The sequence below is a fragment of the Onychostoma macrolepis genome, chromosome 02 (assembly GCF_012432095.1).
Source record: "Onychostoma macrolepis isolate SWU-2019 chromosome 02, ASM1243209v1, whole genome shotgun sequence".
Lineage (NCBI taxonomy): Eukaryota > Metazoa > Chordata > Actinopteri > Cypriniformes > Cyprinidae > Onychostoma > Onychostoma macrolepis.
Genome location: NC_081156.1, coordinates 19,850,270 through 19,878,164, shown reverse-complemented (window position 1 = coordinate 19,878,164; position 27,895 = coordinate 19,850,270). Strand labels below are relative to the sequence as shown.

Here is a 27,895-nt window from a genome sequence, read left to right as displayed (position 1 = left end):
AAACGTGAAGCACAGAAAACACATAATAAAATTATGAATTCCTGAAAGGAATGATATGGTCCAGGGACTTCCGATACTGAAGGATTATCATATGAATCTGATATTTGAGCAAGAAATATTTCAACATCACAGAAAATCAATCTGTTTCTATAAGCTCCTGGGATGAAGTGCAAATAACTTCAGATGATTTTTCCATCTATTCTGAGAAAAACAAATTTGAGAATAATCAGACATGATTCTGTCTGCCAGTCAATTTATCTATCAGAAATAACCACACATATTGTTTCGATCTATGTTATCTACAGACAGACAGATAGACTGAGATTTAAATTTTGAATGAAAATTAAATTTATATAAAACATAAGAAAATGTATATAAACAGCCTAAAAAAAAAAACATAAAACAAAAAAATATTGATATTTGAATGGAAAACTAAATAAACCCTCTTTAACAGAAACGTTAGTTGTGGTAGAGTCTTTATTGGAATGCATACTCAACTGTTTTACATCGAAGACATAAATAACATTTAATATTACTGTGTGAACTGTTTTGATCACTTAATGTGATTTTATTATGAGGACGCACAACTTTACACAACGACATAGAGCACAACAAAGAAGAAGTAAATCATAAATTTAGGGTTCAGTACATCAACACGGCTTTTGTTTAACATGTTCATTCTATATAGCACAGATTTACATTCACACCAAGAACACCGGATCAGACACACTGTCTCACACACAAGCACAGGAGCAGTTCAGCTTCGGGCAGCTACAGCTGGAGTCGACTGCTCGGTGGACTGCAACTGCTTCCCCAGGTACTCCCTGAAAAAAGAAATAAAGACCACAGAATGATTACGCCTGTTCATCTTTTGAACACCTCTGATATGCACCTCTTTGTATTTCCGGATATTCCTCAAGCCGTTATGGAAGTAAGATAGCAGGTTTTTGAGCTGCCACTTTAAACTCGGTGAGAGAAAAAAGAAAATGTCATGCGTGCGGAAAGAGGTGATTACAAAAGACACGCAAGTTTGATCATAGCGTTTTCTTACAGCTCCGCCGCAGCTGTTTCTCCAATCTAACTATATTCAATTCACCCTGCCTTCCTGAATAATCTTCACAAGATTCGATTCCTTCCTCTTTGATTACTGAAAATGCCGTTTCACCAGAGAGAGTTAATTCTGAATGGCACCTGTGGTTTCTCAACTGTTGGGAAATGCTATCTGTCATTTAAATCCTTTCAAAGTGTCCACCATCTTGATGTTGAGCCAAAGCCGTCAGCGTTTCCTGTCTTTATGTCAAACCTCGTAACAGTTTCTCCTTAGCTGTGACCTTTTTTAAGCGTTGAGCTTTACTTCAGGCCTCAGGTGCTTCAGAGAGGATTGCACAGCTTATCAAGGAGCATACAATTCAGAAATGATACACAACAGATGCCTCATATCTCGCATCATTTATATCAGAATAAACAGTATCCAAGAAAGCTATTACCACGTCTGCTGAAAATCTAACATGTATGATGCACGAAGGGTCGAGAAGTTCATCTAGCAGAGTTCAGAGACAACTATGTGAGTTCAGGTCTTCTTTTTCTTTATGGGCAGATTGACTACATTAGCACACACCTGTCATTCATTAATTGTCATTTCTGGCGGCTTGTCAAACAGCTACTGGGTTTGACTTCTGCACATCAGCCGATATTTGCATGGAAACAAAGCAGATAAGCAGCGTGCTATTGTACATCAGCGGCGAGATGGAAGGAGAGAATCAGACGGCTGATTCATCAGGGATCCAGCAAAAGAGATAAAACATAAAATATTAGGAATATTAACAGCTTGACTGCCAATTTGTATATTAATTGAGCTAATATGTTCACAGCTAGCTCGCAAAACAAGGGTTTGTTATGGAGATATGGAGTATTAAGTAACTGCAGAGCAGGGTTTCCCAAATGGAACTGCAGGGGGTTTGTGAGTTGATGAAAAGCTAAAAAATAATTAAGCCATAAAATTTAAATAAATTAATTAATAGGGTTTCATAATTAATTAAAATAAAAGTGAAATCTCAAAATCATGCACTGCATGATTGAAGCACGACACTGTGTTCATTTACACACAAGCCGCTCATGTATTCAGCTCTTTGGTTCACAGTAAATGCTGCTTCATATGAACTCCATTTCTGCAGGTCGCTAATAACACATTTGGGAACACACCATGGATCACTTTATTTTCACATTTCACATATTTACAAACATTTTTGTGTTGTGGATATAAGTTTTCAGCGTTATACCAGAATTCTCACTATTAACTAGTTGCATGCTTATTATTAACATATTGGCTGTTTATTAGTACTTATAAAGCACATATTCTGCATGACCATATTCAACATCCCTAATCCTACCCAATACCTAAACTTAACAACTACCTTGCTAACTATTAATAAGCAGCAAATTATGAGTTTGAGGCAAAATGTTTACCTGAATGTCATGTGACCATTAACCAGTGTTAATTTCGTTGACGAATAATTTGTTATAATTTTCGTCAACGACATTTTTTTCACTGACGACAATGAGACAATAACAAACGAAAACTCTTTTTGAATGACAAAAATGATGACGTAAATCTATTGACATTTACGTCGACGAATAAAAACGAGACGAAAATATTAGGGAGGGACGATTTGGGAAGAGATTCGTTCAGAACGAATCTGCTGCATAGGAGGTTAGATGCCAACATATGAACCGGCGGGACATAGGCTAAAATACACTTGCTGCACGGCGCATAAAACGTTCAAAAATGTCAATATGTGGGAGTAAGAGAAGAGCAGACATGTGGATAAATCTGACGACGCAAGAGAGAACTCAATTTGGTCTGGTTTTCTGAGCGGAGACTCTGAAGCATACAAACACAGAACGCGCATCTCACAGCGCGCGAGTACTCTTTCACGTCGCATCAACGGAGAAATACAAATACTCGTCCGTTTTGACGAGTATTCATGTAAACACAGTTGATTACGTCTTAAATGAACGTAAACAGTAGGGAGAACGTGTATCAGTACATTGAATCCGTGCATTCGGTTTTAAAGGGACAGCAGCCTAATTTAGTCACTATTGTCTGAGTCATGGATATTAATCAAGCAACAAAAGAAAGACAGAAAATCACTCACTGCTCTTGACTGAATCACTTTAGTAGCCCTAAAGATTAATCTAAATTTATTTATAGAAATAAATATGTCTGCTTGAAAAAAATGAATAATATGGTAAACAAGTTGTTATAAAGAATGCATAATTAGCCTATATAACCATCGATATTTCATTAAAAAGAAGACCATGTTCTTGTTCTTTATGAGAAGTGGTTTTATTTAATTTTAACAAAGGCATGTTGTGTGTCACCGCAGTTAAATCACAGTCTATCATGATAAAACCTTAATATAAAACCTATATAAAGAGTTTGGAAATTTTAGAGAAATGCTTAATAAATGCACTGTAACTAAACCCATTCGATTTTAGCCAACTAAATTTACTGTAGATTTAGTTGACTAAACTCTTACGATATTTAGTCGACTAAAACTAAAAACAATTCAGACGACTAAAATATGACTAAAACTAAAATGGCATTTTAGTCAAAAGACTGTGACTAAAACGAAATCAAAATTTGTTGTCAAAATTAACACTGCCATTAACTGGCATAAAACAACCATAAGCATGAATGCATTGTTAAATTATCAAAATATGAACTTAGAATCTCAGGGTTATTTCAAGAACATTTTGGCTGATAAAAAGTTTATAAATCCCAGTTGCAGAGAAAAGTGCCTGAAATCTGATGTACTTCATGTTGAATTTAGGCACCATAAGTTCATAAAATGATAGAGCTGGACAGAAGCTGAGCTAATAGTTTACACAGTACCATAAGGTCTGTCTGTGGAACATGGTTAATTGAATATTAATGTCAGATTAGTTGCACTGCTTTGTGCTAATTGAAGTTAAGCTTCAAGCTAATATAAAAGATCAGCAGTAGATGACATTCATATATTAAAATGCCCTATAAAACTTTCATAAAGGTCTTCATTTTAAAGGGTAAAATGGCCCTTCACCTTATGAATAATAAAAAAAATGTAGAAATTTTAGTGCAGTCTAAAATGGGTATGCAGAAAAACACATTACCTCACAAATGAATCATTATACTGAAATCTACTTTCATTTCCTACCAAAAAGCACTACAAGTCATAATTTAGTAAGTTCTCCCAGGTTTAAAATACACTGTAAAAAAAAAAAAGTTGAGCCAACTTAAAATTTTAAGGCAACAAACTTGTTGTTTTAAGTTTATACAACAAAAATTTGAGAATCTCCCACAAATCAAGTTCAGCAAACTCAAAAATCTGCTGAAGCTGGTAAAAAATGTTTTTTTAAGTTTGCTCAATTTTTTTTTTTTTTACAGTGTAGACTTTGTATCTTACATTTTCAGTGTGGTCTCAGAATTTTAGACTGAATGGCATCGAACAACAACAAAAAAAAAATTCACACAAACACAGTCCTCCAGAACAAACAGGACACAGACAACAATCAGACTGAAGCAAAGTCTCCACTGGGCTCAATCAGCTGCACTTTGCATTCAATTTTCTGCCAAACCTGCAATCGACCCAAACCACAAGATGTATGTGAGGGTCACGGTGTCAGCATGATGACTTCAAGAGACTCTTAACTTTTTCTTCACTGACACCTTGAACTGATTCCTTCAATTTTTCAATGTCAAGGTCTTATAACGAACAGCAAGAAAAGTTAGCAAACCTGCCAAAGGCAAGTTTTCATCCTCATTCATCCCGAATATACAGTGAGAGCCGGTAGACTCATCCATACGCTTGACTATGTCTGTGGTCTTGTTCATTCAACCTGTGGTAAATACAACTATGACCCATGGTGACCTTGTGTTTGAAGAGCTGTGGCTGATTTTGAAAGCTGAAAAGAAAGAGACTCTGCTGTGGCTACCAGGCATCAACAACACTATGCATTTTTACAAAATAAAATTCAAAACTGAAGAGCTGATTAACAATCTATCTGCATCCTCAGGTGTCTGAGACTTTAATGACTAAGAGGATTCAAATGAATGCTCTATTACTCTGTGGACTGAAGCTTCTAGAATTATCCAATTTAAGAGTTCCTGAGTTCAAGAAACGGTAATACTGAATTCTCAAGGCATGGCACCACTGTCTCATGATGAAAGTTAAGGAATATTATAAAGACTTTAGAAATAGTACTAAAATTACTATCTAACTATTTAAATATCTAAGCATACTTTTTTCCGTTTGAAATTAAGGGCCAGTGCACATTATTAAACATTTCTGTAAATGTGCCGTTTTAGATTTTAACAGAATTTTTTAGATCGTGATTTTAAGGTTACACTAAAATGAGTGACAGGTTTTACATTTTTAATTTTTCTCTCATGCACCTTTAGAGCCTGTTGGTACTGACTGTACAAGTTTTGGACAAGATGCCTGAGCCCAGCTGGATAAACAATATGTATAGTATATTGAATTAAAATAATAAAGTGTTGATGCCTTTGTATTCAAGATGCTTTAAAATATAACATAAATTAGAAATCAATTAGGTATAATTAAATATTCTATATTCATATGTGACCCTGGACCACAAAACCAGTCTTAAGGGTCAATTTTCTGAAATATACATCATCTGAATAAATAAGCTTTCCATTGATGTATGGTTTGTTAGGACAATATTTGGACGAGATACAACTATTTGAAAATCTGGAATCTGAGGAGCAAAAAATCTAAATATTGAGAAAATTGCTTTTAAAGTCCTTAGCAATGCATATTATTAATCTGAAATTAAGGGTGCTTTCACACCTGCCTCATTTAGTTCGGTTGAATCGTACTAGAGTTCGTTTTCCCTCTTGGTGCGGTTCGTTTGGGCAGGTGAGAATGCAGCGGGTGCGCACCAAAAGCGGACCAAACAAGCGTACCGAGACCCAGCTGAAGAGGTGGTCTCGGTCCGCTTCCAAACGAACTCTGGTACGGTTCGTTTAAGGTGTGAATATGAACCGGCCTTGATCCGATCCAATTGCAGAAAGCACGCTCAGAAAACACACAGCTCGCGCTGTTGTTTGCATTTCAATCGCTTAAATCACTCGTTTTCAAACCGCAATGCTTAAAAACGCATGCAAATTATGAGTTTTCGTGACCATAGCGCCCACAGCAACGTGACATGAGCGCACTAAATAGGCTAAAGCTTGCAAACCCCCGGAAAAAGTTACAATGAATGTGTCTGGGGAAAATAGTAAGGAGATATTTGAATTATTTATTAATAAACTAGTGTTTTGTGAGTCAGTGTCACAAAGATGAAGTTAAAAATCCTGACTCGCCATATCCTCATTGGACGCGCCATTAGAAAGAAATGCATCTTTATGGATTATAATGAAAGAGTTTTTGTTTTGGATATGCTTTATTTCGTTTTGTAGAAATTCAAAGCTTTCTATAGATATATTCATCATGTCTGTAAGGAAAACATTCAGTTACGGTTCATTTTTGATGGGAAGCGCATCCAATTAGTTTTCTTTATTTTAGAAAGACACGTTTTCTTGATATTGTGAGTGCACACAAATAAAAATATACCCTTTACAGTTCCGAACGATGTATTAGTATTACCTTTTATGAGCAACAATTACGGCGTATTTGTATGATGTTCTGAAGCGCGCTTCAGCTTCCACTCTCCGCACAAACGATTGGATATGCGCCCAGCGCACATTTATCTATGTAGATGTTTAAACTAACATTTTGACATGCTTTGAGTATTTCATGTCTATAGATTTTATTTTTGGCAAGTCGTAATTACAACATTGTATGACATTGTCTCATATATGATGCTCATAAGTTTCTTCATATTGCGTTTTTATCTCATGACAGCAAATCAGTAAAATAATAAAAATTGCACTACGAAAGATCTCCATGATTAGCCTGTTTTTGCACTTCCTGTTTTTCCCTGCTTGAGAATTTCTGTCCAATGAACAGATGACCTTAGCACACGTGTGGTTGTGTTTACAATTTCTGGTTCACTTACAAAAAGATCAGTGTGAAAGCGAACCGCACCAAACAAACAAACAAAAAAAAAAACATTTTATTTGGTCCGGACCAAAGCAAGTGAACTATCGGACTTTCCTGGTGTGAATACACCCTAACTTTCAATATATTTACGGTAGGAAAATGTACAAAATATCTTCATGGAACATGATCTTTACTTAATATCCAGATTTTTGACATAAAAGAAAAATCAATCATTTTGACCCATACAATGCATTGTTGGCTATTGCTACCCGTGCTACGACTGGTTTTGTGGTCCAGGGTCACCCACAGCTATTATATGAAATAATAATAAATATTTTTTTGTGCACCAAATCAGCATATTAGACTGATTTCTAAAGGATCATGTGACATTGAAGACTGGAGTAATGGCTGCTGGAAATATTGTCATCAGAGAAATTAAATAACATAATAGAAAATGGGCATGTTGTAATATAATGTCTTGAATTTGAATGTCTATGCCATTTTCCTTTACATTTCTCCACATCTATCTATCTATCTCTATCTATCTACAGTATTGTTCAAAATAATAGCAGTACAATGTGACTAACCAGAATAATCAAGGTTTTTAGTATATTTTTTATTGCTACGTGGCAAACAAGTTACCAGTAGGTGCAGTAGATTCTCAGAAAACAAACAAGACCCAGCATTCATGATATGCACGCTCTTAAGGCTGTGCAATTGGGCAATTAGTTGAAAGGGGTGTGTTCAAAAAAATAGCAATGTCTGCCTTTGACTGTACAAACTCAAAACTATTTTGTACAAACTTTTTTGTTTCTAGGATTTAGCAATCCTGTGAATCACTAAACTAATATTTAGTTGTATGACCACAGTTTTTTAAAACTGCTTCACATCTGTGTGGCATGGAGTCAACCAACTTGTGGCACCTCTCAGCTGTTATTCCACTCCATGATTCTTTAACAACATTCCACAATTAATTCACATTTCTTGGTTTTGCTTCAGAAACAGCATTTTTGATATCACCCCACAAGTTCTCGATTGGATTAAGGTCCGGAGATTGGGCTGGCCACTCCATAACATTAATTTTGTTGGTTTGGAACCAAGACTTTGCTCATTTACTAGTGTGTTTGGGGTCATTGTCTTGTTGAAACAACCATTTCAAGGGCATGTCCTCTTCAGCATAGGGCAACATGACCTCTTCAAGTATTTTAACATATGCAAACTGATCCATGATCCCTGGTATGCGATAAATAGGCCCAACACCATAGTAGGAGAAACATGCCCATATCATGATGCTTGCACCACCATGCTTCACTGTCTTCATTGTGTACTGTGGCTTGAATTCAGAGTTTGGGGGTCGTCTCACAAACTGCCTGTGGCCCTTGGACCCAAAAAGAACAATTTTACTCTCATCAGTCCACAAAATGTTCCTCCATTTCTCTTTAGGCCAGTTGATGTGTTCTTTGGCAAATTGTAACCTCTTCTGCACATGCCTTTTTTAACAGAGGGACTTTATGGGGATTCTTGAAAATAGATTAGTTCACACAGACGTCTTCTAACTGTCACAGTACTTACAGGTAACTCCAGACTGTCTTTGATCATCCTGGAGGTGATCATTGGCTGAGCCTTTGCCATTCTGGTTATTCTTGATCCATTTTGATGGTTGTCTTCCGTTTTCTTCCACGTTTCTCTGGTTTTGCTCTCCATTTTAAGGCATTGGAGATCATTTTAGCTGAACAGCCTATAAGTTTTGCACCTCTTTATAGGTTTTCCCTCTCCAATCAACTTTTTAATCAAAGTACGCTGTTCTTCTGAACAATGTCTTGAACGACCCATTTTCCTCAGGCTTTCAAATGCATGTTTAGCAAGTGCTGGCTTCATCCTTAAATAGGGGCCACCTGATTCACACCTGTTTCTTCACAAAATTGATGACCTCAGTGATTGAATGCCACACTGCTATTTTTTTGAACACACCCCTTTCAACTAATTCAACTAATTGCCCAATTACACAGCCTTAAGAGGGTCCATATCATGAATGCTGGGTCTTGTTTGTTTTCTGAGAATCTACTGCACCTACTGGTAACTTGTTTGCCACGTAGCAATAAAAAATATACTAAAAACCTTGATTATTCTGGTTAGTCACATTGTACTGCTATTATTTTGAACAATACTGTATCTAGATAGATAGTGTGCATCTGTTATAAAATAATATAATGTATTAAACCTGGATGTCTATGCAATTTCTCTTCAAATTTTTCCACATTCACCGTATAAATTATTTCTAAATGATAAAGATATGACGCACTTAACATAGCAAAGGTGTAATCATCTTTGCTCTTCTTTTGCAGTGAACTCTTGCTTAATAATTTTTCTATTCCGATCAAGACTTCATTTCCGAATAAAATTAAGTTTCATAACAGCGAAGCACATCTGAGAGATTTCACGCTAAGCTGCATCAGACAGACCGCAGATGAAGTCCTTAAGTGCGTAAAGGCTTGTGCAAAACAAACATGAAAAAAAATTTGATTAAACACTGTGTCATCCAACATCTCAAGACTGCGGAGCCACTGGCTGAATTTCTACACACGCACAGCGGCACACCTCCAGGGGTTAACCCAGATGGTACAGATACAATAAGCTAACAGCGTGCAAAGTCGGCCATCTAGAACTGTGCCAACTAAAACATCTTCTCCTCCAGCTGTTGCCATGACACCAACCAGTCTCTATGGAGTGAGAATGGGAAAAAACGACAGCCATAGTGTGGTGGCAGCACCATATCTCTCAAGGGGAAAATAAACTGTACGTACACATGCTTTTTTTTAGTAATTTTCTGTATCAAACTCAGAGTAAAAAAAAGCTCTACACCAAACATAAAACAACAACAACAACAACAAAGAAAAAGATCCTTTAGTATCTTTACACAAAAAAACATGAAGACAATGTGTTATGCAAAAAAAAATGCCATGGAAACCAGATGTTCCTCTATGAAACATAATCTCAAAACATACCTCACCAATATAAAAATCTCTCGAGAAGAGTACAGCAAAAGGAAATGGCACTCATGGATACAACTGGATTGCAAAGATGGCATTTGAGAAGAAGCAGTGAAAAGCCATTCTTGTATGGCTCTTCTGAAGAGCACCTTGGAAACCATGTTCACCAAATCTTAACTCAATCATCCAGCTATTACATCCCCTGTAATTTCCTCCTCCAATTAAGAATACAAATAACAGTTGGCCTTCACCTCCCTTCAGATTTTCATATAATACATGCACTCTCTGCCTCTTCAGCCCAATTGCCATTTTTAATAGTTCCCTTTTAACTTTGGGTCCATATCTTGAACTTGAACCAAGATGCAACCTTTACATTATTCCCGAGAACATTTCAAACTTACTGCTCTGCTTGCTTTTTATCCTTCTTTTTGGTGGTGACAAGCTAAGCTTTACGTCAAACTGCTTCAAAATTATGCACAATTAATTCTGAAAATTACATGTGAGCCATTTAGCTAATGGCTAATAATTGCCACGATCCACTGAGTCAGAATTAGTAGACGGAACTGTTCCTAAGTAAGGAAATGAAAGAGCTATAGAAATTATCATATATATATACCTATATAAAACCCTCTGTCTGGGTTCACAGTATAAATACTAACATATAAATTCTTCCCTGAGCATCGGCCTCCATAAATTTATTTCTCCTGCAGTGTGGCCGATGATAAAGATGAATTATTCGGAGATACTTTATGGAGCGTGTTACCACATTCTCCCTATGCAGGAGAGATCTATACCACTCAGGCAGCATTTAAAGTGACTTGTATTCTGCTCAATTTGGCGCTAAACTTTCAATTTGAAGGCTGATTTAAAGCCACTGTAATGAAACGCTGACAGCAAACAATTACTCTTCACGACACCACTGAATGTACACCAGTAGACGTCTATTGTGCTCTAAACACGCATGCTGTGTGCCGGGGCCTTTGAGGTTTATCATCCCTGTTTAAAGAGTAATCTGAAGCTCCTAAGGATGAATGCAGACACAATAATGAGCTACTAGCGTCAGGCTGTGTTTGTTCTACCTGAACCTGAACCAGTGCCTCGACGGCCTTGATTCAACAGTTCAAATACATCGAACATGAACACGAACATTCAAACACAAACATTCAAACACATCGAACATGCATGGACAAGTTAATTATGTTTTTTTCTACTTATTCTGTGCCCTGGGATTTAATCAAAGATCAACTAATGCTGAAAAGACACAACGGTCCACTGAATAATTCATTATATTATGCAATGCTGAAGTGAGAAAATTACTACTGCGTGGCAAAGAGAGATTAGGAGAAAGCTCTATTCCAGGTCACTATTGAGGGCAATGTTGCGTCAGGCACAAACACTGGGGCTGTTTTGCTTGAGGAATAAATACAACAATCAGAACTGCTGTGAAGATGTTAGGTTAAAGAGATTAAAATTGTGTGTGAATATCCTGTAAATAAATAAATAATAGCAACATGTAATAAATAAGTGCTGAACATAAATTTTGGATTCATTAATGCATACGAAGTTGAACGTACCAGTTATGCACCATAAGCTTCTGAACAGCCAGCAGGGCATTATAGCGGACAAGCTGGTCTTCATGATGCATGTGGTTCATCACTAGTTGTTTACCACCCAGCTGTTCGATCACCCTAAAGGACAGAGAAGCAGAGAGATGCAGTTCCAGATTATTATGTTCTGCAAGATGGGTAATAACACAGGGCCTCTGTGTCTTTCAATTTAACTCTGGGAACAACAGCTGCATTATTTCTGCCAATTCCAATCATTCAAATCAAAAGGCATTTCAGTGCTCAAAAAGCTCAAAAAGCCTTCATCGTCAGCTCAAATAGTCCTTATCTTTAAATAAAAAATTCATTTTCCAAAGAAAATGTGACAAAAATGTGAATCATTGTCATCAAAATCATATCAGTTACACCACAAAATGTTCAATTTTACACAGTTCATTTTAATTTGATTCGTTGATGCAGCTGGAAATATTCAGAGGGAAAGTGTCAACAAATGACTCCTTTTAAAATAAAACAAAATTATTAGAGCTGTTATTCAAGCATCCACAAATACTGAGCTGCATTTTTATCAGGTTCCATAATCAGACTCTCGTTGATGCTTTGTGAAAGATTCCAAAAGAGCTCAAGCTTATCTAATAGCGCTTTGTAATAACTGCTAAATGGCACTCACAATTTTCCATTTAAAGTAATTTTGAACTTGATCTGAAATGTTCACGGTAGAAAAATGTTGCCTTTTGTAAGAAATATTATTGAAAAAAAACATTATGCTCCCACTTGAGGGCCATCTGTACTAGAGATACAAATAGATAGACAGACAGAAGGATAGATAGATAGATAGATAGATAGATAGATAGATAGATAGATAGATAGATAGATAGATAGATAGATAGATAGATAGATAGATAGATAGATAGATAGATAGATAGATAGATAGACTTCTTTTCACATTTAGCCACAGTCACAGCTTGGAGAGCACAAAAGGGAAAAGTAATATCTATGCACTTGTCACAAAATGAGTGCAATTCTTTTGGACAACTGCTCACCTGCAGAAGCTAATTTGTTCTGGAGTGGTCTAATTACAAGGTTAGAACCAAGGCTGATGAAACCAATGTGTCCCTATAGATTCAGCACGGTTTCTTTGAACGATGGGGGCGTTTTGAAGAGGAAAGCGAGAGTGTGCGTTGTGAGAGGCTGACCTCAGGGGGAGGATGGTCTGGATTGGAAAAGGTTAGCCACTCACAGCGGAGTTGGACACGAGTGGCGGATCAGTCTACTTTTAGAGGAAAACTATATATAGTGTTCTTAAGTCTAAAATTGATTGGCCGATCATGAATGCTACGTGCCAACAATATAAATGGCGAGCTCGGGCAATAACTTGCAATAGGTCAGCCTGGACGAGTTAGTATGCTGCTCTCTTTGAAGTGATGTAAGTGTAAATTGACACTGATATCATCACATGCAAGCAGTTGCAACAGATGGTAATAACTCTAACCTGGGCGATTTTCAGAACTATAATCGCAGAGCTACAGGATATTTGGGTACTAAGAAACAGTAATACAATTGTAGAGCCGCAGAGTAGGAGAGATGGTCATTTATGGATGAAGGATGAAGGAAACTCGCTCACCTCTTGCCGCGAGGGTAATGTCTCACGTATTCCCCCACGTCGTGAGCTGCAACGGCAATAACCTGAGGGTCATCAGACACTTCCAACAACCTGGTCAGTATCCTGGCAGGAAGCACAAACACACAATCATTTCACGTCCCCAAAAGCAATCAGTAACACCTCCAGGGCAACACTAAACCCACGCTGAGCAAATATATCCCAGGGTACTGTACAGCTGGAGATGTGGTGTCTACCACAGTCCAGGAAAACGTGAAAGGTTCTGCTATTTCAGTAAGAAACAAATATGGGAAGACTGCAAAACAAGGTTTCCTTAAACAGTATTTTTGCCTTGTTTTCCAGTAAAAAGATTTAAACATGAACCAGATACATTTAATAGAAAAGAATAATGGCTTGTTTTCAGAAAATATACAGTGGGCCAAAAAAACGTTCGATTTTTTAATTGTTTTTGAAAGAACTCGTATATGCTTGCCAAGGCTGCATTTATTTGATCAGTAAAAACAATACTGTGAAATAATACCATTTAAAATAACTGCTTTTTTATATACTGTATATGTAATTTATTCCTGTGATGCAAAGCTGAATTTTGAAAGAGACATTTTTCAGTCTTAAAGTGTCACATGATCTGACAGAAATCCCTAGACCCTACACCACAAAACCAGTCATAAGTAGCACGGGTATATTTTGTAGCAATAGCCAACAATACATTGTATGGGTCAAAATTATAGATTTTTCTTTTATGCCAAAAATCATTAGGATATTATGTAAGGATCATGTTCCATGGAGATATTTTGTGTATTTCCTACCGTAAATATATCAAAACTTAATTTTTGATTAGTAATATGCATTGCTAAGGACTTAATTTGGACAACGTTAAACCATACAACAAGCTTATTTATTCAGCTTTCAGATGATGTATAAATCTCAATTTCCAAAAATTGACCCTTATGACTGGTTTTGTGGTCCAGGGTCACATTTGCTGATTTTATAATGCATTTTAATGCATCCTTGCTGAATAGAAATATACATTCTGTGGGATTTACGATTTGTAATTCATCATATATTATTGAAAACACATCTTCTCAAGTATTTTTGTTTATGGATGTTGAGATATTTTCAACAAAAATACTCCTTAAGAAAATTATTTTGTAGTGAGCAAGAAGCTTGTTGCTCTGGGGAACATAATTTCGATCTATTTCTGCTCAAAAAACAATGTCAAGTATGAGACCGGTCTCTATTGCATGAAAGCGTGAAATTATAACAATCATGCAGAATGGAGAGAAAGGGTTCAAGCGCTACAAATCACCTCCACACTGAGAGCAAGAGTTGGAAGAGAAAAAAGGGAGACGAACTGCAGTAAAACACAAATTGCTGAGGGCTGAAATGGAGCCTTGTGCTGATTGTGGAGAGGGTGGTGATGAGAGGAATGAGATGAGTAGATTAGGATTTAAACGGAGCTGTCAAAAGGGTCGAGCTGATGCATGATTAAAGTACTGAGAGACAATGAAAATGAGAGTTTCAACCGCTGATACTCGGCTTTGGCTTCAACTTGTGCGAGCTTCACCAGAGAGGGAGGAGAGGAACACGCACAATGCGATTCAGACAGTAAAAACAACTTGTGTAAAAACAGTACAGTAGGTTCAAAACAGTAATTTAACCATTTGCTCAATAATGTAAAAATAATTTCAGTCCCTCTCTGAACACTTGACCCTGCTAACATCTTTTTATTCTAAAAGCAGGGAGAACTGAAAACACTCATTATGACTGTTCACACATGTGAATGATATCAATTCACACAGCATGTATGTTTTAAAGCAGCCACGTTCACATTAAAATATTCTTAATCATCTTTTTGTCTTCTTTTGTATTTATGGCCTCTGTTACTATTTTATGAAGAGGAGAGTGGAGAGAGCGCTAGAGATAATCGGGGGAACAGAGAGGGAAATTGTGAAATCACAAGCACTCAAATATTTTTTTTGCAGCCACTGTATCTTGAATGAACTTTTCTTGGGGTAAACTGGCAAACAGATTTTTCTTTTTGTTTTCAACATTTTGAAAACAAGTCTTAATATCCTATACAAGTTTGTGCTTCAAGTAAACGTGCTTCTTCAGTTTTAAAATGGATTACTACAACTGTAAATTATAATTGGCCACTTGTTCACAATTTTGAGTGGAAGTCACAATTAAGCATTTGAGGAGATCACGTGACCCTTCGATAGCGATGCAAGTGTAGTCCTTTGCTCTGCTCACTCTGTCAAATATTATATAATCCTGTCAGTAAATTTCGAACCACTCGATATTTAACCCATCATGAATACTTCAACAGTCAAAGACAATCAGAAAAGAGAGATCGAGTTATTGCCAACAAAGAAAAAATTCAAAGTTTCCACCTCTGATACATTTTTTACCTCTGATACACCGCAATGTCCGACTGTCACAACATCCGGTGCGTGACGCGTCAACCTGCTCTGGCACATAGATATATATACATAGATGCCTTATTAGCGACGGTTTCTATGAGCCGCGATACATAAGGATCTACGTATATATCTATGTATATATACATCTATGTTCCAGAGCCGTTGACGCGTCACGCGCCGGATGTTGTGGATGAGCTCAGGATGGTTGGACATTGCGGTGTATCAGAGGTAAAAAATGATATAAATACTGTTCAGTTTCTCGCACAAACCGATCGTTTCGTGTCTTAGGACATCAATGTATCGTCACGAGCCACAAGGTTTAATTTGGGTTTGTGTGTGCATGTTTTTTTCTCTCTCAAAGATTGTGTGCCCATTGACTGGCATTATAGGACTGACAGACTGCAACAGTTTGAGGTAAAAATCTTCGTTTGTGTTCTACTGAAGAAACAAAGTCACCTACATCTTGGATGCCCTGGGGGTAAGCAGATAAACAAATTTTAATTTTTGGGTGAACTATCCCTTTAAGTAATCAGACCTTCATTACTTCTCTAAAAGAATATATAAAGTAATTTCTTGAAATTAATATGCCCTCTGATGTGGATCCTCAAATACTGTGGGAAACGACTAAGTGTACTATACAAGGATTCTGTATATCTTTATCTTCTACTCTTGCCAAAGCGAAAATAAAATCCAATCATTACAAAACCTACAAAAACAACATTTTACTGAGAAACAGGCTACACAGCTGTCTTCTTTAAAAGAAGAATATGATTTACTTTCACACTCAAAGGCAGAATTTATCTTACATAGGACGAGGCAAAAATATTATTTTGAATCAGAGAGACCTAGTCACCTATTGGCCCTTAGGCTGAAAGAATGTGAGTATAAGGCATATATTAGCGCAATAAAATCATCGGATGGTTAGGTCACCGCAAACCCTGCGACAATTAACAACATACTTAATGGTTTTTACACAAATCAAGCATTATTTAGATAAACTGGAATTGCCTCGGATCTCACAGGTGGATAAAGAATCTTTGGAGGCCCCATTAAGTTTGGAGGAGCTCCATGTCTCTCTAAAAAGCCTTCAAATGGGCAAATTGATGGTCTCCCCTCTGAATTATATTTGGAAATTTGGGATTTGGTAGGTACACTTTTGCATAATTCATTTAATTTTGCAATTGAACATGGTGTATTTCATAGAGATCAAAAAACATCATTGATATCATTACTTCTTAAAAAAGGGAAAGATCCATTAGATTGTTCCAGCTACAGACCGATATCACTTATCCCATGTGGTCTAAAAGTCTATGCTAAAGTTTTTGCTTCTCGTATGGAGAAGGCAATTCATAGTTTGATCAAGGAGGACCAAACAGGTTTTATCAAGGGGCGCAATGCGTCTGACAATATGCGTTGATTCTTTCATATTCTTGACTTTGCAGACTTTCATCCGAGCCCTTGTGCGTTTTTTTCACTTGATGCAGAAAAAGCCTTTGACAGTGGAACTATATGTGGGCAGTTCTGCAATGTTTCGTCTTCGGTTAACATTTCATTTCTATGATTAAGACATTATACCACTCACCTGCAGCATCAGTCTTGACTGGTAATATTATTCCACCCAACCCCCATTGGGTGGGGGTTGTACAATTTCATTGTAAGCTGATGATATTATTCTATATTTAGACCACTTTGATGTTTCAGTCTCTAGTATAATTAAGGAATTTGATCATTTTAGTAGCTTATCAGGATACAAAAAAAAGGTTTTGGCTAATTCTATTAAAACCTGGAAAACAGTTTAACGTCTGATAGGAGGACCCTTCAAATTTTGTAACAATACACCTTTATGGCACAATTTTAATTTTGTATGCGTAAATCATCCATTTGTCCAACCCTCTTAGTCTTAAACACATACGGTGATATAGGCCTATATGATAACCAGGGCCTAGGGGTGGGCGTTATGGAAAAAATATCATCACGTTTTTTTTTTTTTTTTTTTTAGAAATATCATGATTTCACGATTTTATCACGATTCTTTGTCATGTTGGTTTTACTATTTTGTCTGAGTAAATTAACTAATTTCCTTATTATAAAGACAAATCCTTTCAACAAAATATAACAAAAATATAAAAAAGAATGGTGGATATTTAGGCCAAAGTGGACGAAGATGAAAATCTTTTTCATTATTTTATCTTTGTTATTAAAAAATAAGAACAAAGATACACATTAAAAATACACATAATATACAAATAAACAGTGTTTAATTTTCAGGTACAATAGGCATATTTAGCAGGTGCATTCAAGAAATTGAATGAACAAATATAAAAATAAAACACTATATAGATTGAGTCCTATTAAAGTAACTTTTTTTTTTTCAGTCAAGAGTAGCGAGTTATTTTTTTCTCTTTGTGTTTTGTTGTTTTAACATTAAAGAATAAAAATTATTTCATCTGTCTGTCGATTCTGTCATAGTGTTTTATATTTATACCATCATTTACTCACTAAAAATTAAGTTTTAAACCTGAATGAGTTTCTTTCTTCTGCTAAACATAAACGCTATTTTTAAGAATGTGGAAAACCAAACAGTTTCTGGTCCACAGTGACTTCCATAGTATTTTTTTTTCCTTCAATCAAATTCAGTGTGGACCAGCAACTGTTTGGTTACCCACATTCTTCAAAATATCTTCTTTTGTGTTCAGCACATGAAAGAAATTAATACAGGTTTGGGACAACATGTGAGTGAGTAAATAATGACAGAAATAAAATTTTAGGGTGAACTATCCCTTTAATGACAGTCGGCTGCATGTTTAGTTCTGTCCCTTTAAGACCTGCACGCATCCGTTTCTCTCTCATCTGTTTACTTTAATTTTAGACATAACCAGCTGAGTCTATATGTAAACCTTGTGTGTTTTGACAGTATTAGCTCAAAAGATAACTTAGTTGAGTAATAAGGCGCTGTTAGACAGGCTTTTTAGTGCGCACGCTTCAGGTGTACGGGCTCAGATAAAGATCAGACCAGCACGTGAATGAAAAGTTTAACCGGCAAGGCTAATAACACACGCAAATAATATACTTTTGTGATTGTGAATAAGTGCAGTGTCCCGTGAGAGTAACTCTACTGCTGAGTTAACACTGAATGGATGTGCCGTTGTACAGCATATAGAGACGGAGGCGTCAGAACTGTAACTGACAGAATATGCGCTGTAGCACGATACTACGATATTTCTTCAAAAGCAGACCGTGGAGACATTTTTATCGTCCACGATCAAAAATCGTCATATCGCACACCCCTACCAGGGCCTCTGTTCATTTCAGACATTAAGAACTAAATTTTGTTTATCAGCATCCGCATATTTTGCGAAGACGACAATAATACAGAACTGGTTTACACTGCACATATGTGCAAAAACATATTGGATCCATAGCCTCCTGAAAATAGTGACCTGTAAATGTACAACAGCGCGAATTAATGGGGCCAAGCCTTCTACTATTGATGGGTTTTTTCTTTAACATACTCGATTGTATAAAGGAATTACTTTTTTTTTTCTCCCCCTCTCTCTCCTTTTTGACTGGACTTTTAAAGTATTGATTATATGTCTGTTGTGTTGTTTTGTTTTGTTTGTTTTTGAATGGATGTTATGATGTTATGTAGAAAAAGAAATAAAAAGTTGATAATTAAGCATTTGAGGAGAAAGACAAAAAATACTTGAAATATATTTTTGGCTGTTTTGTTATTTTTTATCAAATTTCAACTTTTATTAAAAAATTCAGACAATAAAATGTGATTTTCTATGACATTCTATGATTTGGTGTGACAGAACACTGTAGATGCCAAAAGGCAAGTGATCTTTCCCTCTTTATTACTAGTTAGCACATTTGAGAATAATGTCACTTGTATATAATCAGAATAGTGTCACTATCCACTGGTTGACACTCCAGGAAGTTATACAACAACCCACTGGTCAGCCCTAAACTTACTTCAGCAGCTCGTAGTTCTTCTCGTTCAGTCGAACTGCGTTTTCCCTCCAGAACTTCTCTGATTTGTGCACTGGACTCCACTCCAGACGGCCAGACTTCAGCTCAGAGCTGTACTCATCAAAAGAACTGCAAGAGGAAGAAGGAAAGCAGTATAAACATGAGGAAAAATAAACCGGTTGAAAACATGTTGAGAGAGTATGTGGGCTTTACCTGAGATCCTGAACGCTCTCTCCCAGTCTTTCCAGGAGGAACTTGATGTCATCAGTGATGTCCTCGTCATCATATTTCTGCTGGTCCAGGTTCTCCAGCTGTTTGAGCACTTTGCACTGGATCATGGCAAGAGCGTACTCCTGACGGGTCTCTCTCTCAGCAGACTTCTCCAGCAGGTTCTTCAGCAATAAACAAACATGAAACCTGTTAACTGTGTTATTCAAGTGGATAATAATCACTAGGAGTTCTGAAAATAATCAAAGCACAATTTATTCAGATTTATAGAATAAAATCCATCAAATATCACGTTGTCAAATATCATGTTATTGTTCTATAGATCTGCTATTGAATCCATTTTGTGTTATGCTTTTACAATATGGCTTGGTAATTTGTCTGTTAAATCTAGGTCACAACTTCAAAATGTGGCAATGTGTTAATAATTGATATGGTGCCCCTAACTTCTCTTCAGGAGATTTTTGAGAGGTCTGTAAAGAAGCAGAGCCTTAAAAGTATTGGTGATCCAAGCCATATTCTCCATAAGGAGCTTGAGCTGATCTGTCCGTGTGTGTGTGTTTTGTAACTTTGTAAGTTAATCTGCTCTCTTGACTGCTCAAGACAAATTTCTCCTTATGGAGACAATAAAGAAAGAAATGAATGAAAATATACTGTGATGAATGCAATAATTCAGAAATAGATATCGGTCGCAATATTTAAATTATAACAATCATTTTCTTTTATAAGATTTCATTTGAAGGTGGATACCATGTTGCCATGGTGTTAGTAGTAAAGATGATATAAATTCAAAATCAAAACAAAAGATGACCTTGAAGTTTTAAATTTTAGATCAACAGTGGTTGAATAAATATTTTGGACCTTTAAGATCTGTTCTTGCCTTTTGCAGTCAAATGATTTAGTAAATTCAAGACTATTTTCCAGCAAGAGAGACACTGCAGAGCATTGGAATAAATAACTATTTGAATTGTTGAGACTGTTGTAAAGAGAAAGGTAGTGCTTTAAATTTTAAATATGCATTTAACATTTTTTTCCAGAGTTTCTGCTTTTAAAAAAGGGCAGGAAAGCTTTGTGCAACCACATAGTGCACGCCGAGATGTTTTACTTGCACCCATTTGACAGGGCAAAAAATGAACCCCTGCACTGAGCAATGTGACTTGAAGAGGAAATTAACATGCCATATTGGAATAAGAATGCTTTTATTTCTCCGAATTCATTACAGTCTTAATGGACATGGCTCATTTGGCAGGAAATGCTAACATAAGCTTTGACTTCCTTTTTAAAACCCTTTGCTCTTAGCTGTACTAAAATTAGGTGTTGCTCTTTGAAAACTCTCCGACAAGCCTTGAAAACATGCCCTTTTAAGATTCCTCTTAAGTTGTTCTTCCAGATGCTACCGGTAGTCATCAAGTTAAATTGCTTAGATCAAATTGAGTGAAATATAAAATCAACTCATGCTTCTACTCTAAAAAAATATCATCAGTTAATGGACATGAGATTGCTCAGATGTATAAAAAAAGAAAGGAAATTAATAAATGAATCATATTTTCCTTTCATGTCTGCTGGTTTAATAAAGTTTAGCTGTAGGTTTTATGATAGACTCAAGGTGGTACATAAATTTCATTCCACTCAAGCAGCCTAAGAAGACGAGCTCTCAAACAGGTTAAATATTGATTACTGATGAAACAGAACCAGATTTCATTTCAAATGGGCCTGAATCGCTGTTGCTGAGACACTTCAATTTGAAGCTAGTGAAGTAGAAACCAAGTAATAATTAGGCATCTCATTGCTTCCCAGCAGCTTTTAATCACCGGAATTGTGACATTATTATACAATAAAGCCCCTGACGAAATTGAATAATTAGAGTCAGTAAACGCTCAGCTGTCCAACAGGAAGGATATCATGCTGTTGAATGTATGAAGGAGAGCAAAGATATAAAAGAGAAGTAAGCAAGCTTGAGTTCATATTAAAAAGCAGTGACAGACTCCTAATAGAGTGATAGCTGCAGTGTTGAATTACAATAGTAATGCATTTTGAAGAGGCGATGAACAGTGCTGGCATTTTAATTTGCAGCAGCCTAATGCTTTGTTTCACTGCGGACAGCTGTAAGGTAGTTTGACAGGTCTTGATATTGGCACTCCTGCTGCAAACATACATTTTTTATGCAGTCCGGACACATTTCTCCATTTTAAACAATAGCTTCATAGCTATTCTCATTCTCATTACCATATACGGCGAGTCACATCCCTTATCAGATCCTATTCCAGATGCGCCTAATACAATGTGACTATTCTCTGACACAAGAGAGGAAGTTCTCTTCATACATTTGTAACACAATTTCTGGCCTTATAATGCTTGTTTTGCAACACATAATAAATCATGGTGAACGGGTCAGAACTCTGATTAGCCCAATGTACAGCCGCAGTTAACAAGATGATGGATTGTTAGCACAGTGCTGTCCTACACCTTCCTCTGTGACATTCTGCATCTATGCATACTTACACACTGCTTTCCCATTCTGTGGAAATAAGACATTGATGAATGAGCAGTAAGTGGGGTTCGTTGGCATGAGAGTAAATGAACTTTTTTTTTAAAAAAGACACTCGGATTGAGAATTGGAAAATGATAGAGTGTTAGATGCTGTAGAATGATAGAGCGATAGACAGCTAAATAGAATACTAGATAGCTAGATAGAATGACAAAGACAGATAGATAGACAGATAGATGACTATATTATGTAAGGGATAATCAACGGCTAGCTGTGCATTAAATGATTTGAATTCAAATTGTTTAATGCACAGCTAGCCATTGATTATCCCGTTTATGCCATGGTCATTTGCCAGCACTCAAATATTAAAGATGTTAATAATATTTGCGCTGCAATATTTGACCCGGAACGATAAAAATGGCGGTTATTTTCGTCTGTATTACTATTCAACTGTAACTGTATGTTACTATGGTTACCAATGTTTATAGGAAGCGCATTAATATAGAACGTGATTAAACTGACCTGGAACTACCTGTGCAGTTCAACAAATTTAATCAACACCTGCCAGCCAATCAGAATCCAGTGTTCAGACAGACCATGGCATAAGTTTATTTTTATTTATATTGTATTCATCCGTCATATTTGTGGTCTAATTCATTTCATCTGTTCTTTGGAGAACTGACACAGACCAAGTGACATCATCCCTGTATAATCACATCTCTGTAATAATAAGAATAAAGAATATTTTCTTTACAAGAATAAAAAGAGACACGATCAGCCAATTAACCTGGATAAAGAATCACAACTAGGCTAAACTACAGAGCAATATCCTCAATCCTGAATGTTTTAAAGTATTGCTTTAGGCAATACTATATATAACAGTGAGGAAGAGCGGACAAATGTGGAACATAAATAATGGCAAATGTGCAGAGGCAGATCCATTGATAGCTGCAAAATGGAAGCCATGTAATCATGGATAGGCACAGAGAGAGAATACCTGGTCAGGACAACTTAATAAGCTCTTCAGCAGGTGAGATGAATGAAGCGCTGCACTCTAATTCAATACTGTCAGCGACATGGACAATGAATTCATTACACAACTCTAATACCAACAACAGAGCCCTGCTTTCAGGGCTAATTTGAACATTAAATGTAGCCTGCACTATGAACGCCTTGTGCAGGAAAATGAAATGCAGAATAAGAGTAACAAGCAGCCTGTTTTTGTGCCTCGGCTATGTATTAAACAAATATGCACCGGCAGTGGAAAAGTAATAAGCCCGACGGAAGATAAAATGCCTTAGGACTACATTTGGTCTAGCACTATATTCTAATTCAAATGATCAACACTAGCAGGAAGGGCAATGTGGGGGTGACGTTTTTTTTTCCATTTCTAGTCTCTAAAAAAACCAAGCACTGAATGGGCGATGACGCTAGAGTGCGGAAGAGATTAAAATGAGCACTTTTGTCAATCTGCAACCTTAATAAGGTAATAATGGGGTTCTTAGTATATTCATCATGAAAGCTCTGGGTAAATTAAATCCTTTCAGAATAAAAGAGTGAGTGATCCGCTAATGGACTTTGAAGAGGACACCTTCTGCTGAGTGATGCCCTGAACTAAAAAAAAGTGAGAAAACAGACACACCCATCCATCTGTAATGGATTCAGCACATGTTTCATTCATTATTTGTACACCAAAAAAAAAAAAACAATCAGATAAATAGTCTGGCATCAGACTTAATGATCACTCATTAAGTACTTTTAGAGATATGTTTATATGGTGCCTTTACTTATCTTCATTTAACAGATGCTTTGCCATCCATTTCCTTAAAGCACTCTAATTGCAGCAATGGTGCCTTGTACATGATTGGGGTTAAGTGTCTTTTTCTCAAGTATCTTAATATGTTGTGGCTCTGAAACATATTTCACGTTTTAAGTGCGAGAGGTCACAACAGTTCAAATTATGCTCTAATGACCATTTTTTAAAATAAACCAATTAAAACTGCATTGTTCATCACTTGATGTTCAGTGGGGTTAACAAGTCTGAGATCGCACTAAAAAAAACTATTAGAATAAAAAAAATGTTGAAAGTTTAATTTTAAAAAAGGTCATTCTAGGTCACTAATTAAATAAGCAAAAGTGGGGAAAGTAAAATGAAATGCTAAGAAAACAAAACACAATATTAAAGGAATAGTTCACCCAAAAATATACACACCCTATGACCATCCAAGATGCAGATGAGTTTGTTTCTTCATCAGAATAAATAGATTAGGAGAAATTTTGGGTGGCGTCAAAAAAAAAAAAACATCACAATAATCCACTCTAGTCTCTAGTCCATTAATTAATGTCTTGTGAAGTGAAAAGCTGCGTGTTTGTTAAAAAAAACAAAAAATCTGAAACAAATCTTGATCTCTGCATACTTTTCTCCTGATTTAGGAGAGATTACTTTTTCAGAGAAGCAATATTATGGATAGAGGACTCATATTTTAGCTGGAAGAAATGGTTTAAAATGTCTTGCTGTATTTATTTATTACAACTAGGCAGCTTGTGGGTCACTTACATTACTTGTGGACTTTTGTGATGTTTTATTAGCTGTTCAAATTCTCATTCTGACGGCACCCATTCACTTGCAGTGGATCCACTGGGTGAACTATTCCTTTAAAATGTATTAAATAAATAATAAAAGCGTATTCATTTAGAAAAATGCATAATAGAAGCATTTTAGCTAGTGTTCTCAGATTTTTGGTACTAGTAACAGTGGCATATTTGATTGCAAATTATTCTGGGATTTCACTGTAATAGAAAGCAGGCGGCTGAGTGATGGAGTAGGAGTGTGTATCTGAGAGGATTCAGGGGTGGCTTCAGTGTGAAATAACCTATTAGTTTACTGCAGCTGTGTCAATCACAGATTTTTAGGGGGGCTGAAATAAAAGCCCTACTAAACAGGGTCCTACAAATGCTTGATGTTTTTTTTTTTTTTTTTTTTAAGCATGAGGCTGATTTTAAAAAGAAAATTTGACACTACTGCATTCACAAAGTCAGGAAAGGAGACTGGGTTGCTAACGAGTGTGGTTTGAAACAGACACGTTACATGACACATACCCTGAAAGCAGCCAGGATTATGCGAGTGACCTTCTCTTTGACAGACTCTTGGAGAATATCGGAGAGCGCCGGTACCACGTTATAGCGCCGCAGCTGTTCGCAGAGTTGTGGGCTGAATGCCAGGAGCCACACGCAGAAGATCATCTGATACTGCAGCTGGAAGCCACACTTATTGCTCAACACTGCTGTGATGCTGAAAGATGGACAGACACAACAGTCGAAGTTAGTAAACAGTAGGGCATCTCGCCTCTAATGGTGTGCTGAGAGGATGCTCTTCATAAAGTTAGCCCTGATGGTTTGATGGGTGAGATGAGGGGAAAATGAGAGCCCACATTTTTGTGATGTATAATGAGACCATTACATGAAAGAAATGTTACTTGAGGCAAGAAAAAGAAAATTATCTTCAGAGAAGCCTCATTATCCTGTCTTTTACTCTTTCTGTACACTAGCAAACAAAATAACTTTTATGATCACAGGGCGAAAACCTGCTAGGACAATGAGAGATGCTTTCTTGTTCTACACGATTTGTTCTTCAATACAGCAGGGGATGGGGAACATAAAAGGGGCGTGAGTAGAGCACACTGTTAATTGTGTGCTGCAACCTTAAACAAAATAATGTGTTACAGGGTTTCTACTCCATTTGACCAATCAATTATCATGCCTTTTCCAGACTACTGGTTACAGATTTTAAAAATAATTTCAAAGAGATTTCACCTAGCCAAGAAAATAATTTAATTAAATAATTAAATGTTAAATAGAAACTAAATGATAAAACATAATAAACAAATAATTTATACTTAACTATAAATAACTATAGTGTATACAACTATAAATAATTGATACTTTATTAATAATACATACCTCAAAAGGATTTTTTTTAAGATATTGATACTTTTATTAGCAAGGATGCGTTCATCAAATGTGGCAGTAAAGACATTTAGAATATTTTTAAAGATTTCTATTTCAAATAAATGGTGTTCTTTTTAATGTTTTTAGCATTGATAATAAAAGTATTCTTAAGCAACAAATCAGCATATTTCAGCATACATAATGTGACAGAAGAAATTCAGCTTTGCCAGAACATGAATAAATTACATTTTAAAACATTAGAGTATAATAGAAAACAGTTATGTTGAAATTGCAAAAGTGTTTCACAATATTACCGTTTTTACAGTATTTTGATCAAACAAATGCAGCCTTGGTGAACATAAGAGACTTCTTTCAAAAACATTAAAAAAAAATAAATTAAAAAAAAATCTCACTCCAAACTAAAGTGTATTCTATAATCTAAAATGTTACATTTAATATTAAATATTATTTAATACAATATTGTTACAAATATTATTAATTCCAGGTCTGGAATTAATCTACTATGTGCAATATTACCCAAAACACGACATACATATTAGTGCGAAAGTGAGTATTACCAGTTCACTCCGTCGGCCTCCACCCAGGCGAATCTGTATTCATTCACTCTCAGCATGAGCTGCAGGCAACCAGCGACGCACTGAACGTACTGGGAGCTCTGTGAGGGTCAGAAGGAAAAATACACATACACGACACACACACGCACGCACAAATTAGCATGCACACAAACACAAAAGGAACAACACAATCAGAACACGAAGAACAGAACAGTTCAGATAAGCAGGGAAATGGATGCATGAAATAACAAGCCCATCCTTTTCAGGTACTAGCAAAGGAACACAATGAAACTAGGCTGCTCAAGCAGCATTTACAATCTTGGTAATTCTGCATTCACTTATGCACGTGCAGTACGGCTTTGACTTTTAAAAAAACGCCTTTTGGGTAACATGCTGGATCAAAGAGACAATCCCACAATGCAGCAGAGAGAAAGCAGCAGCCTTGAAACCTGGACAGAGTGAGTGAATCATAGAGAGATGTTAGAGGAGATGTGGCTGAGAGGAGAGTACAGACTCAGTCATTAACTGGGGAAGATGATGCTGTAGATCAGCACCATATGCATAAAAGCAGAGTGGTCCAGAGAATAGAAGAGACAGGGAGACGGGTCATGAAGAATAGCACAGTGCAGACGTCTTAAGAGCCATGAGAGGAAATTGAATTAAAATTTGTGGCCGCTTGCATTGCACCAGCAGATTTTGACTCGCGACATATGATAAAAGGAAAAAAAAAAAAACATTTCTTTTCAAATGAACTCTCAAAAGCGCAAAAAGAAATGAAAGAGGAAGATTGCTATAGTGCAAGACAAAAGCCTTCTGGTGGTCCTTTCAATCTATCAAGTCTAGTATCTTAAAAAAAAAAAAAACAGAAGAAATATTGGATTACGACCACAGCCACTGGAAAGGAGGAAAGAATCTCTATAAAAATGCTTATAGATGGACACAGACAAAAAAAGTGTTGGATTAGTGAAGTGCAGCTGTAGGAAAAAGTGAAAAGATTCACAGTGGATATGAATGGGGAAGAAAAAGCAGTGGACAAGAAGCAGCGTGTGCC

The 27,895-nt window shown here is 36.4% G+C and overlaps 1 protein-coding gene across 2 annotated transcripts in view; it reads right to left on the bottom strand.

Annotated features, from left to right (window-relative positions):
- Positions 1 to 458: 458 nt before the first annotated feature.
- The window catches only part of atp6v1h (ATPase H+ transporting V1 subunit H), a 41,156-nt gene continuing 13,719 nt past the window's right edge, over positions 459 to 27,895 (bottom strand). For both annotated transcript variants that reach the window (XM_058746334.1, XM_058746344.1), the window contains 7 exons: positions 26,848 to 26,945; positions 25,421 to 25,613; positions 19,822 to 20,000; positions 19,612 to 19,737; positions 13,220 to 13,321; positions 11,608 to 11,721; positions 459 to 824 (listed from right to left, as the gene is read on the bottom strand). In XM_058746334.1, the coding sequence (XP_058602317.1) occupies positions 758 to 824; positions 11,608 to 11,721; positions 13,220 to 13,321; positions 19,612 to 19,737; positions 19,822 to 20,000; positions 25,421 to 25,613; positions 26,848 to 26,945 (879 nt within the window). In that variant the 3' untranslated portion in view covers positions 459 to 757. The remainder of the gene's footprint in view (positions 825 to 11,607; positions 11,722 to 13,219; positions 13,322 to 19,611; positions 19,738 to 19,821; positions 20,001 to 25,420; positions 25,614 to 26,847; positions 26,946 to 27,895) is intronic.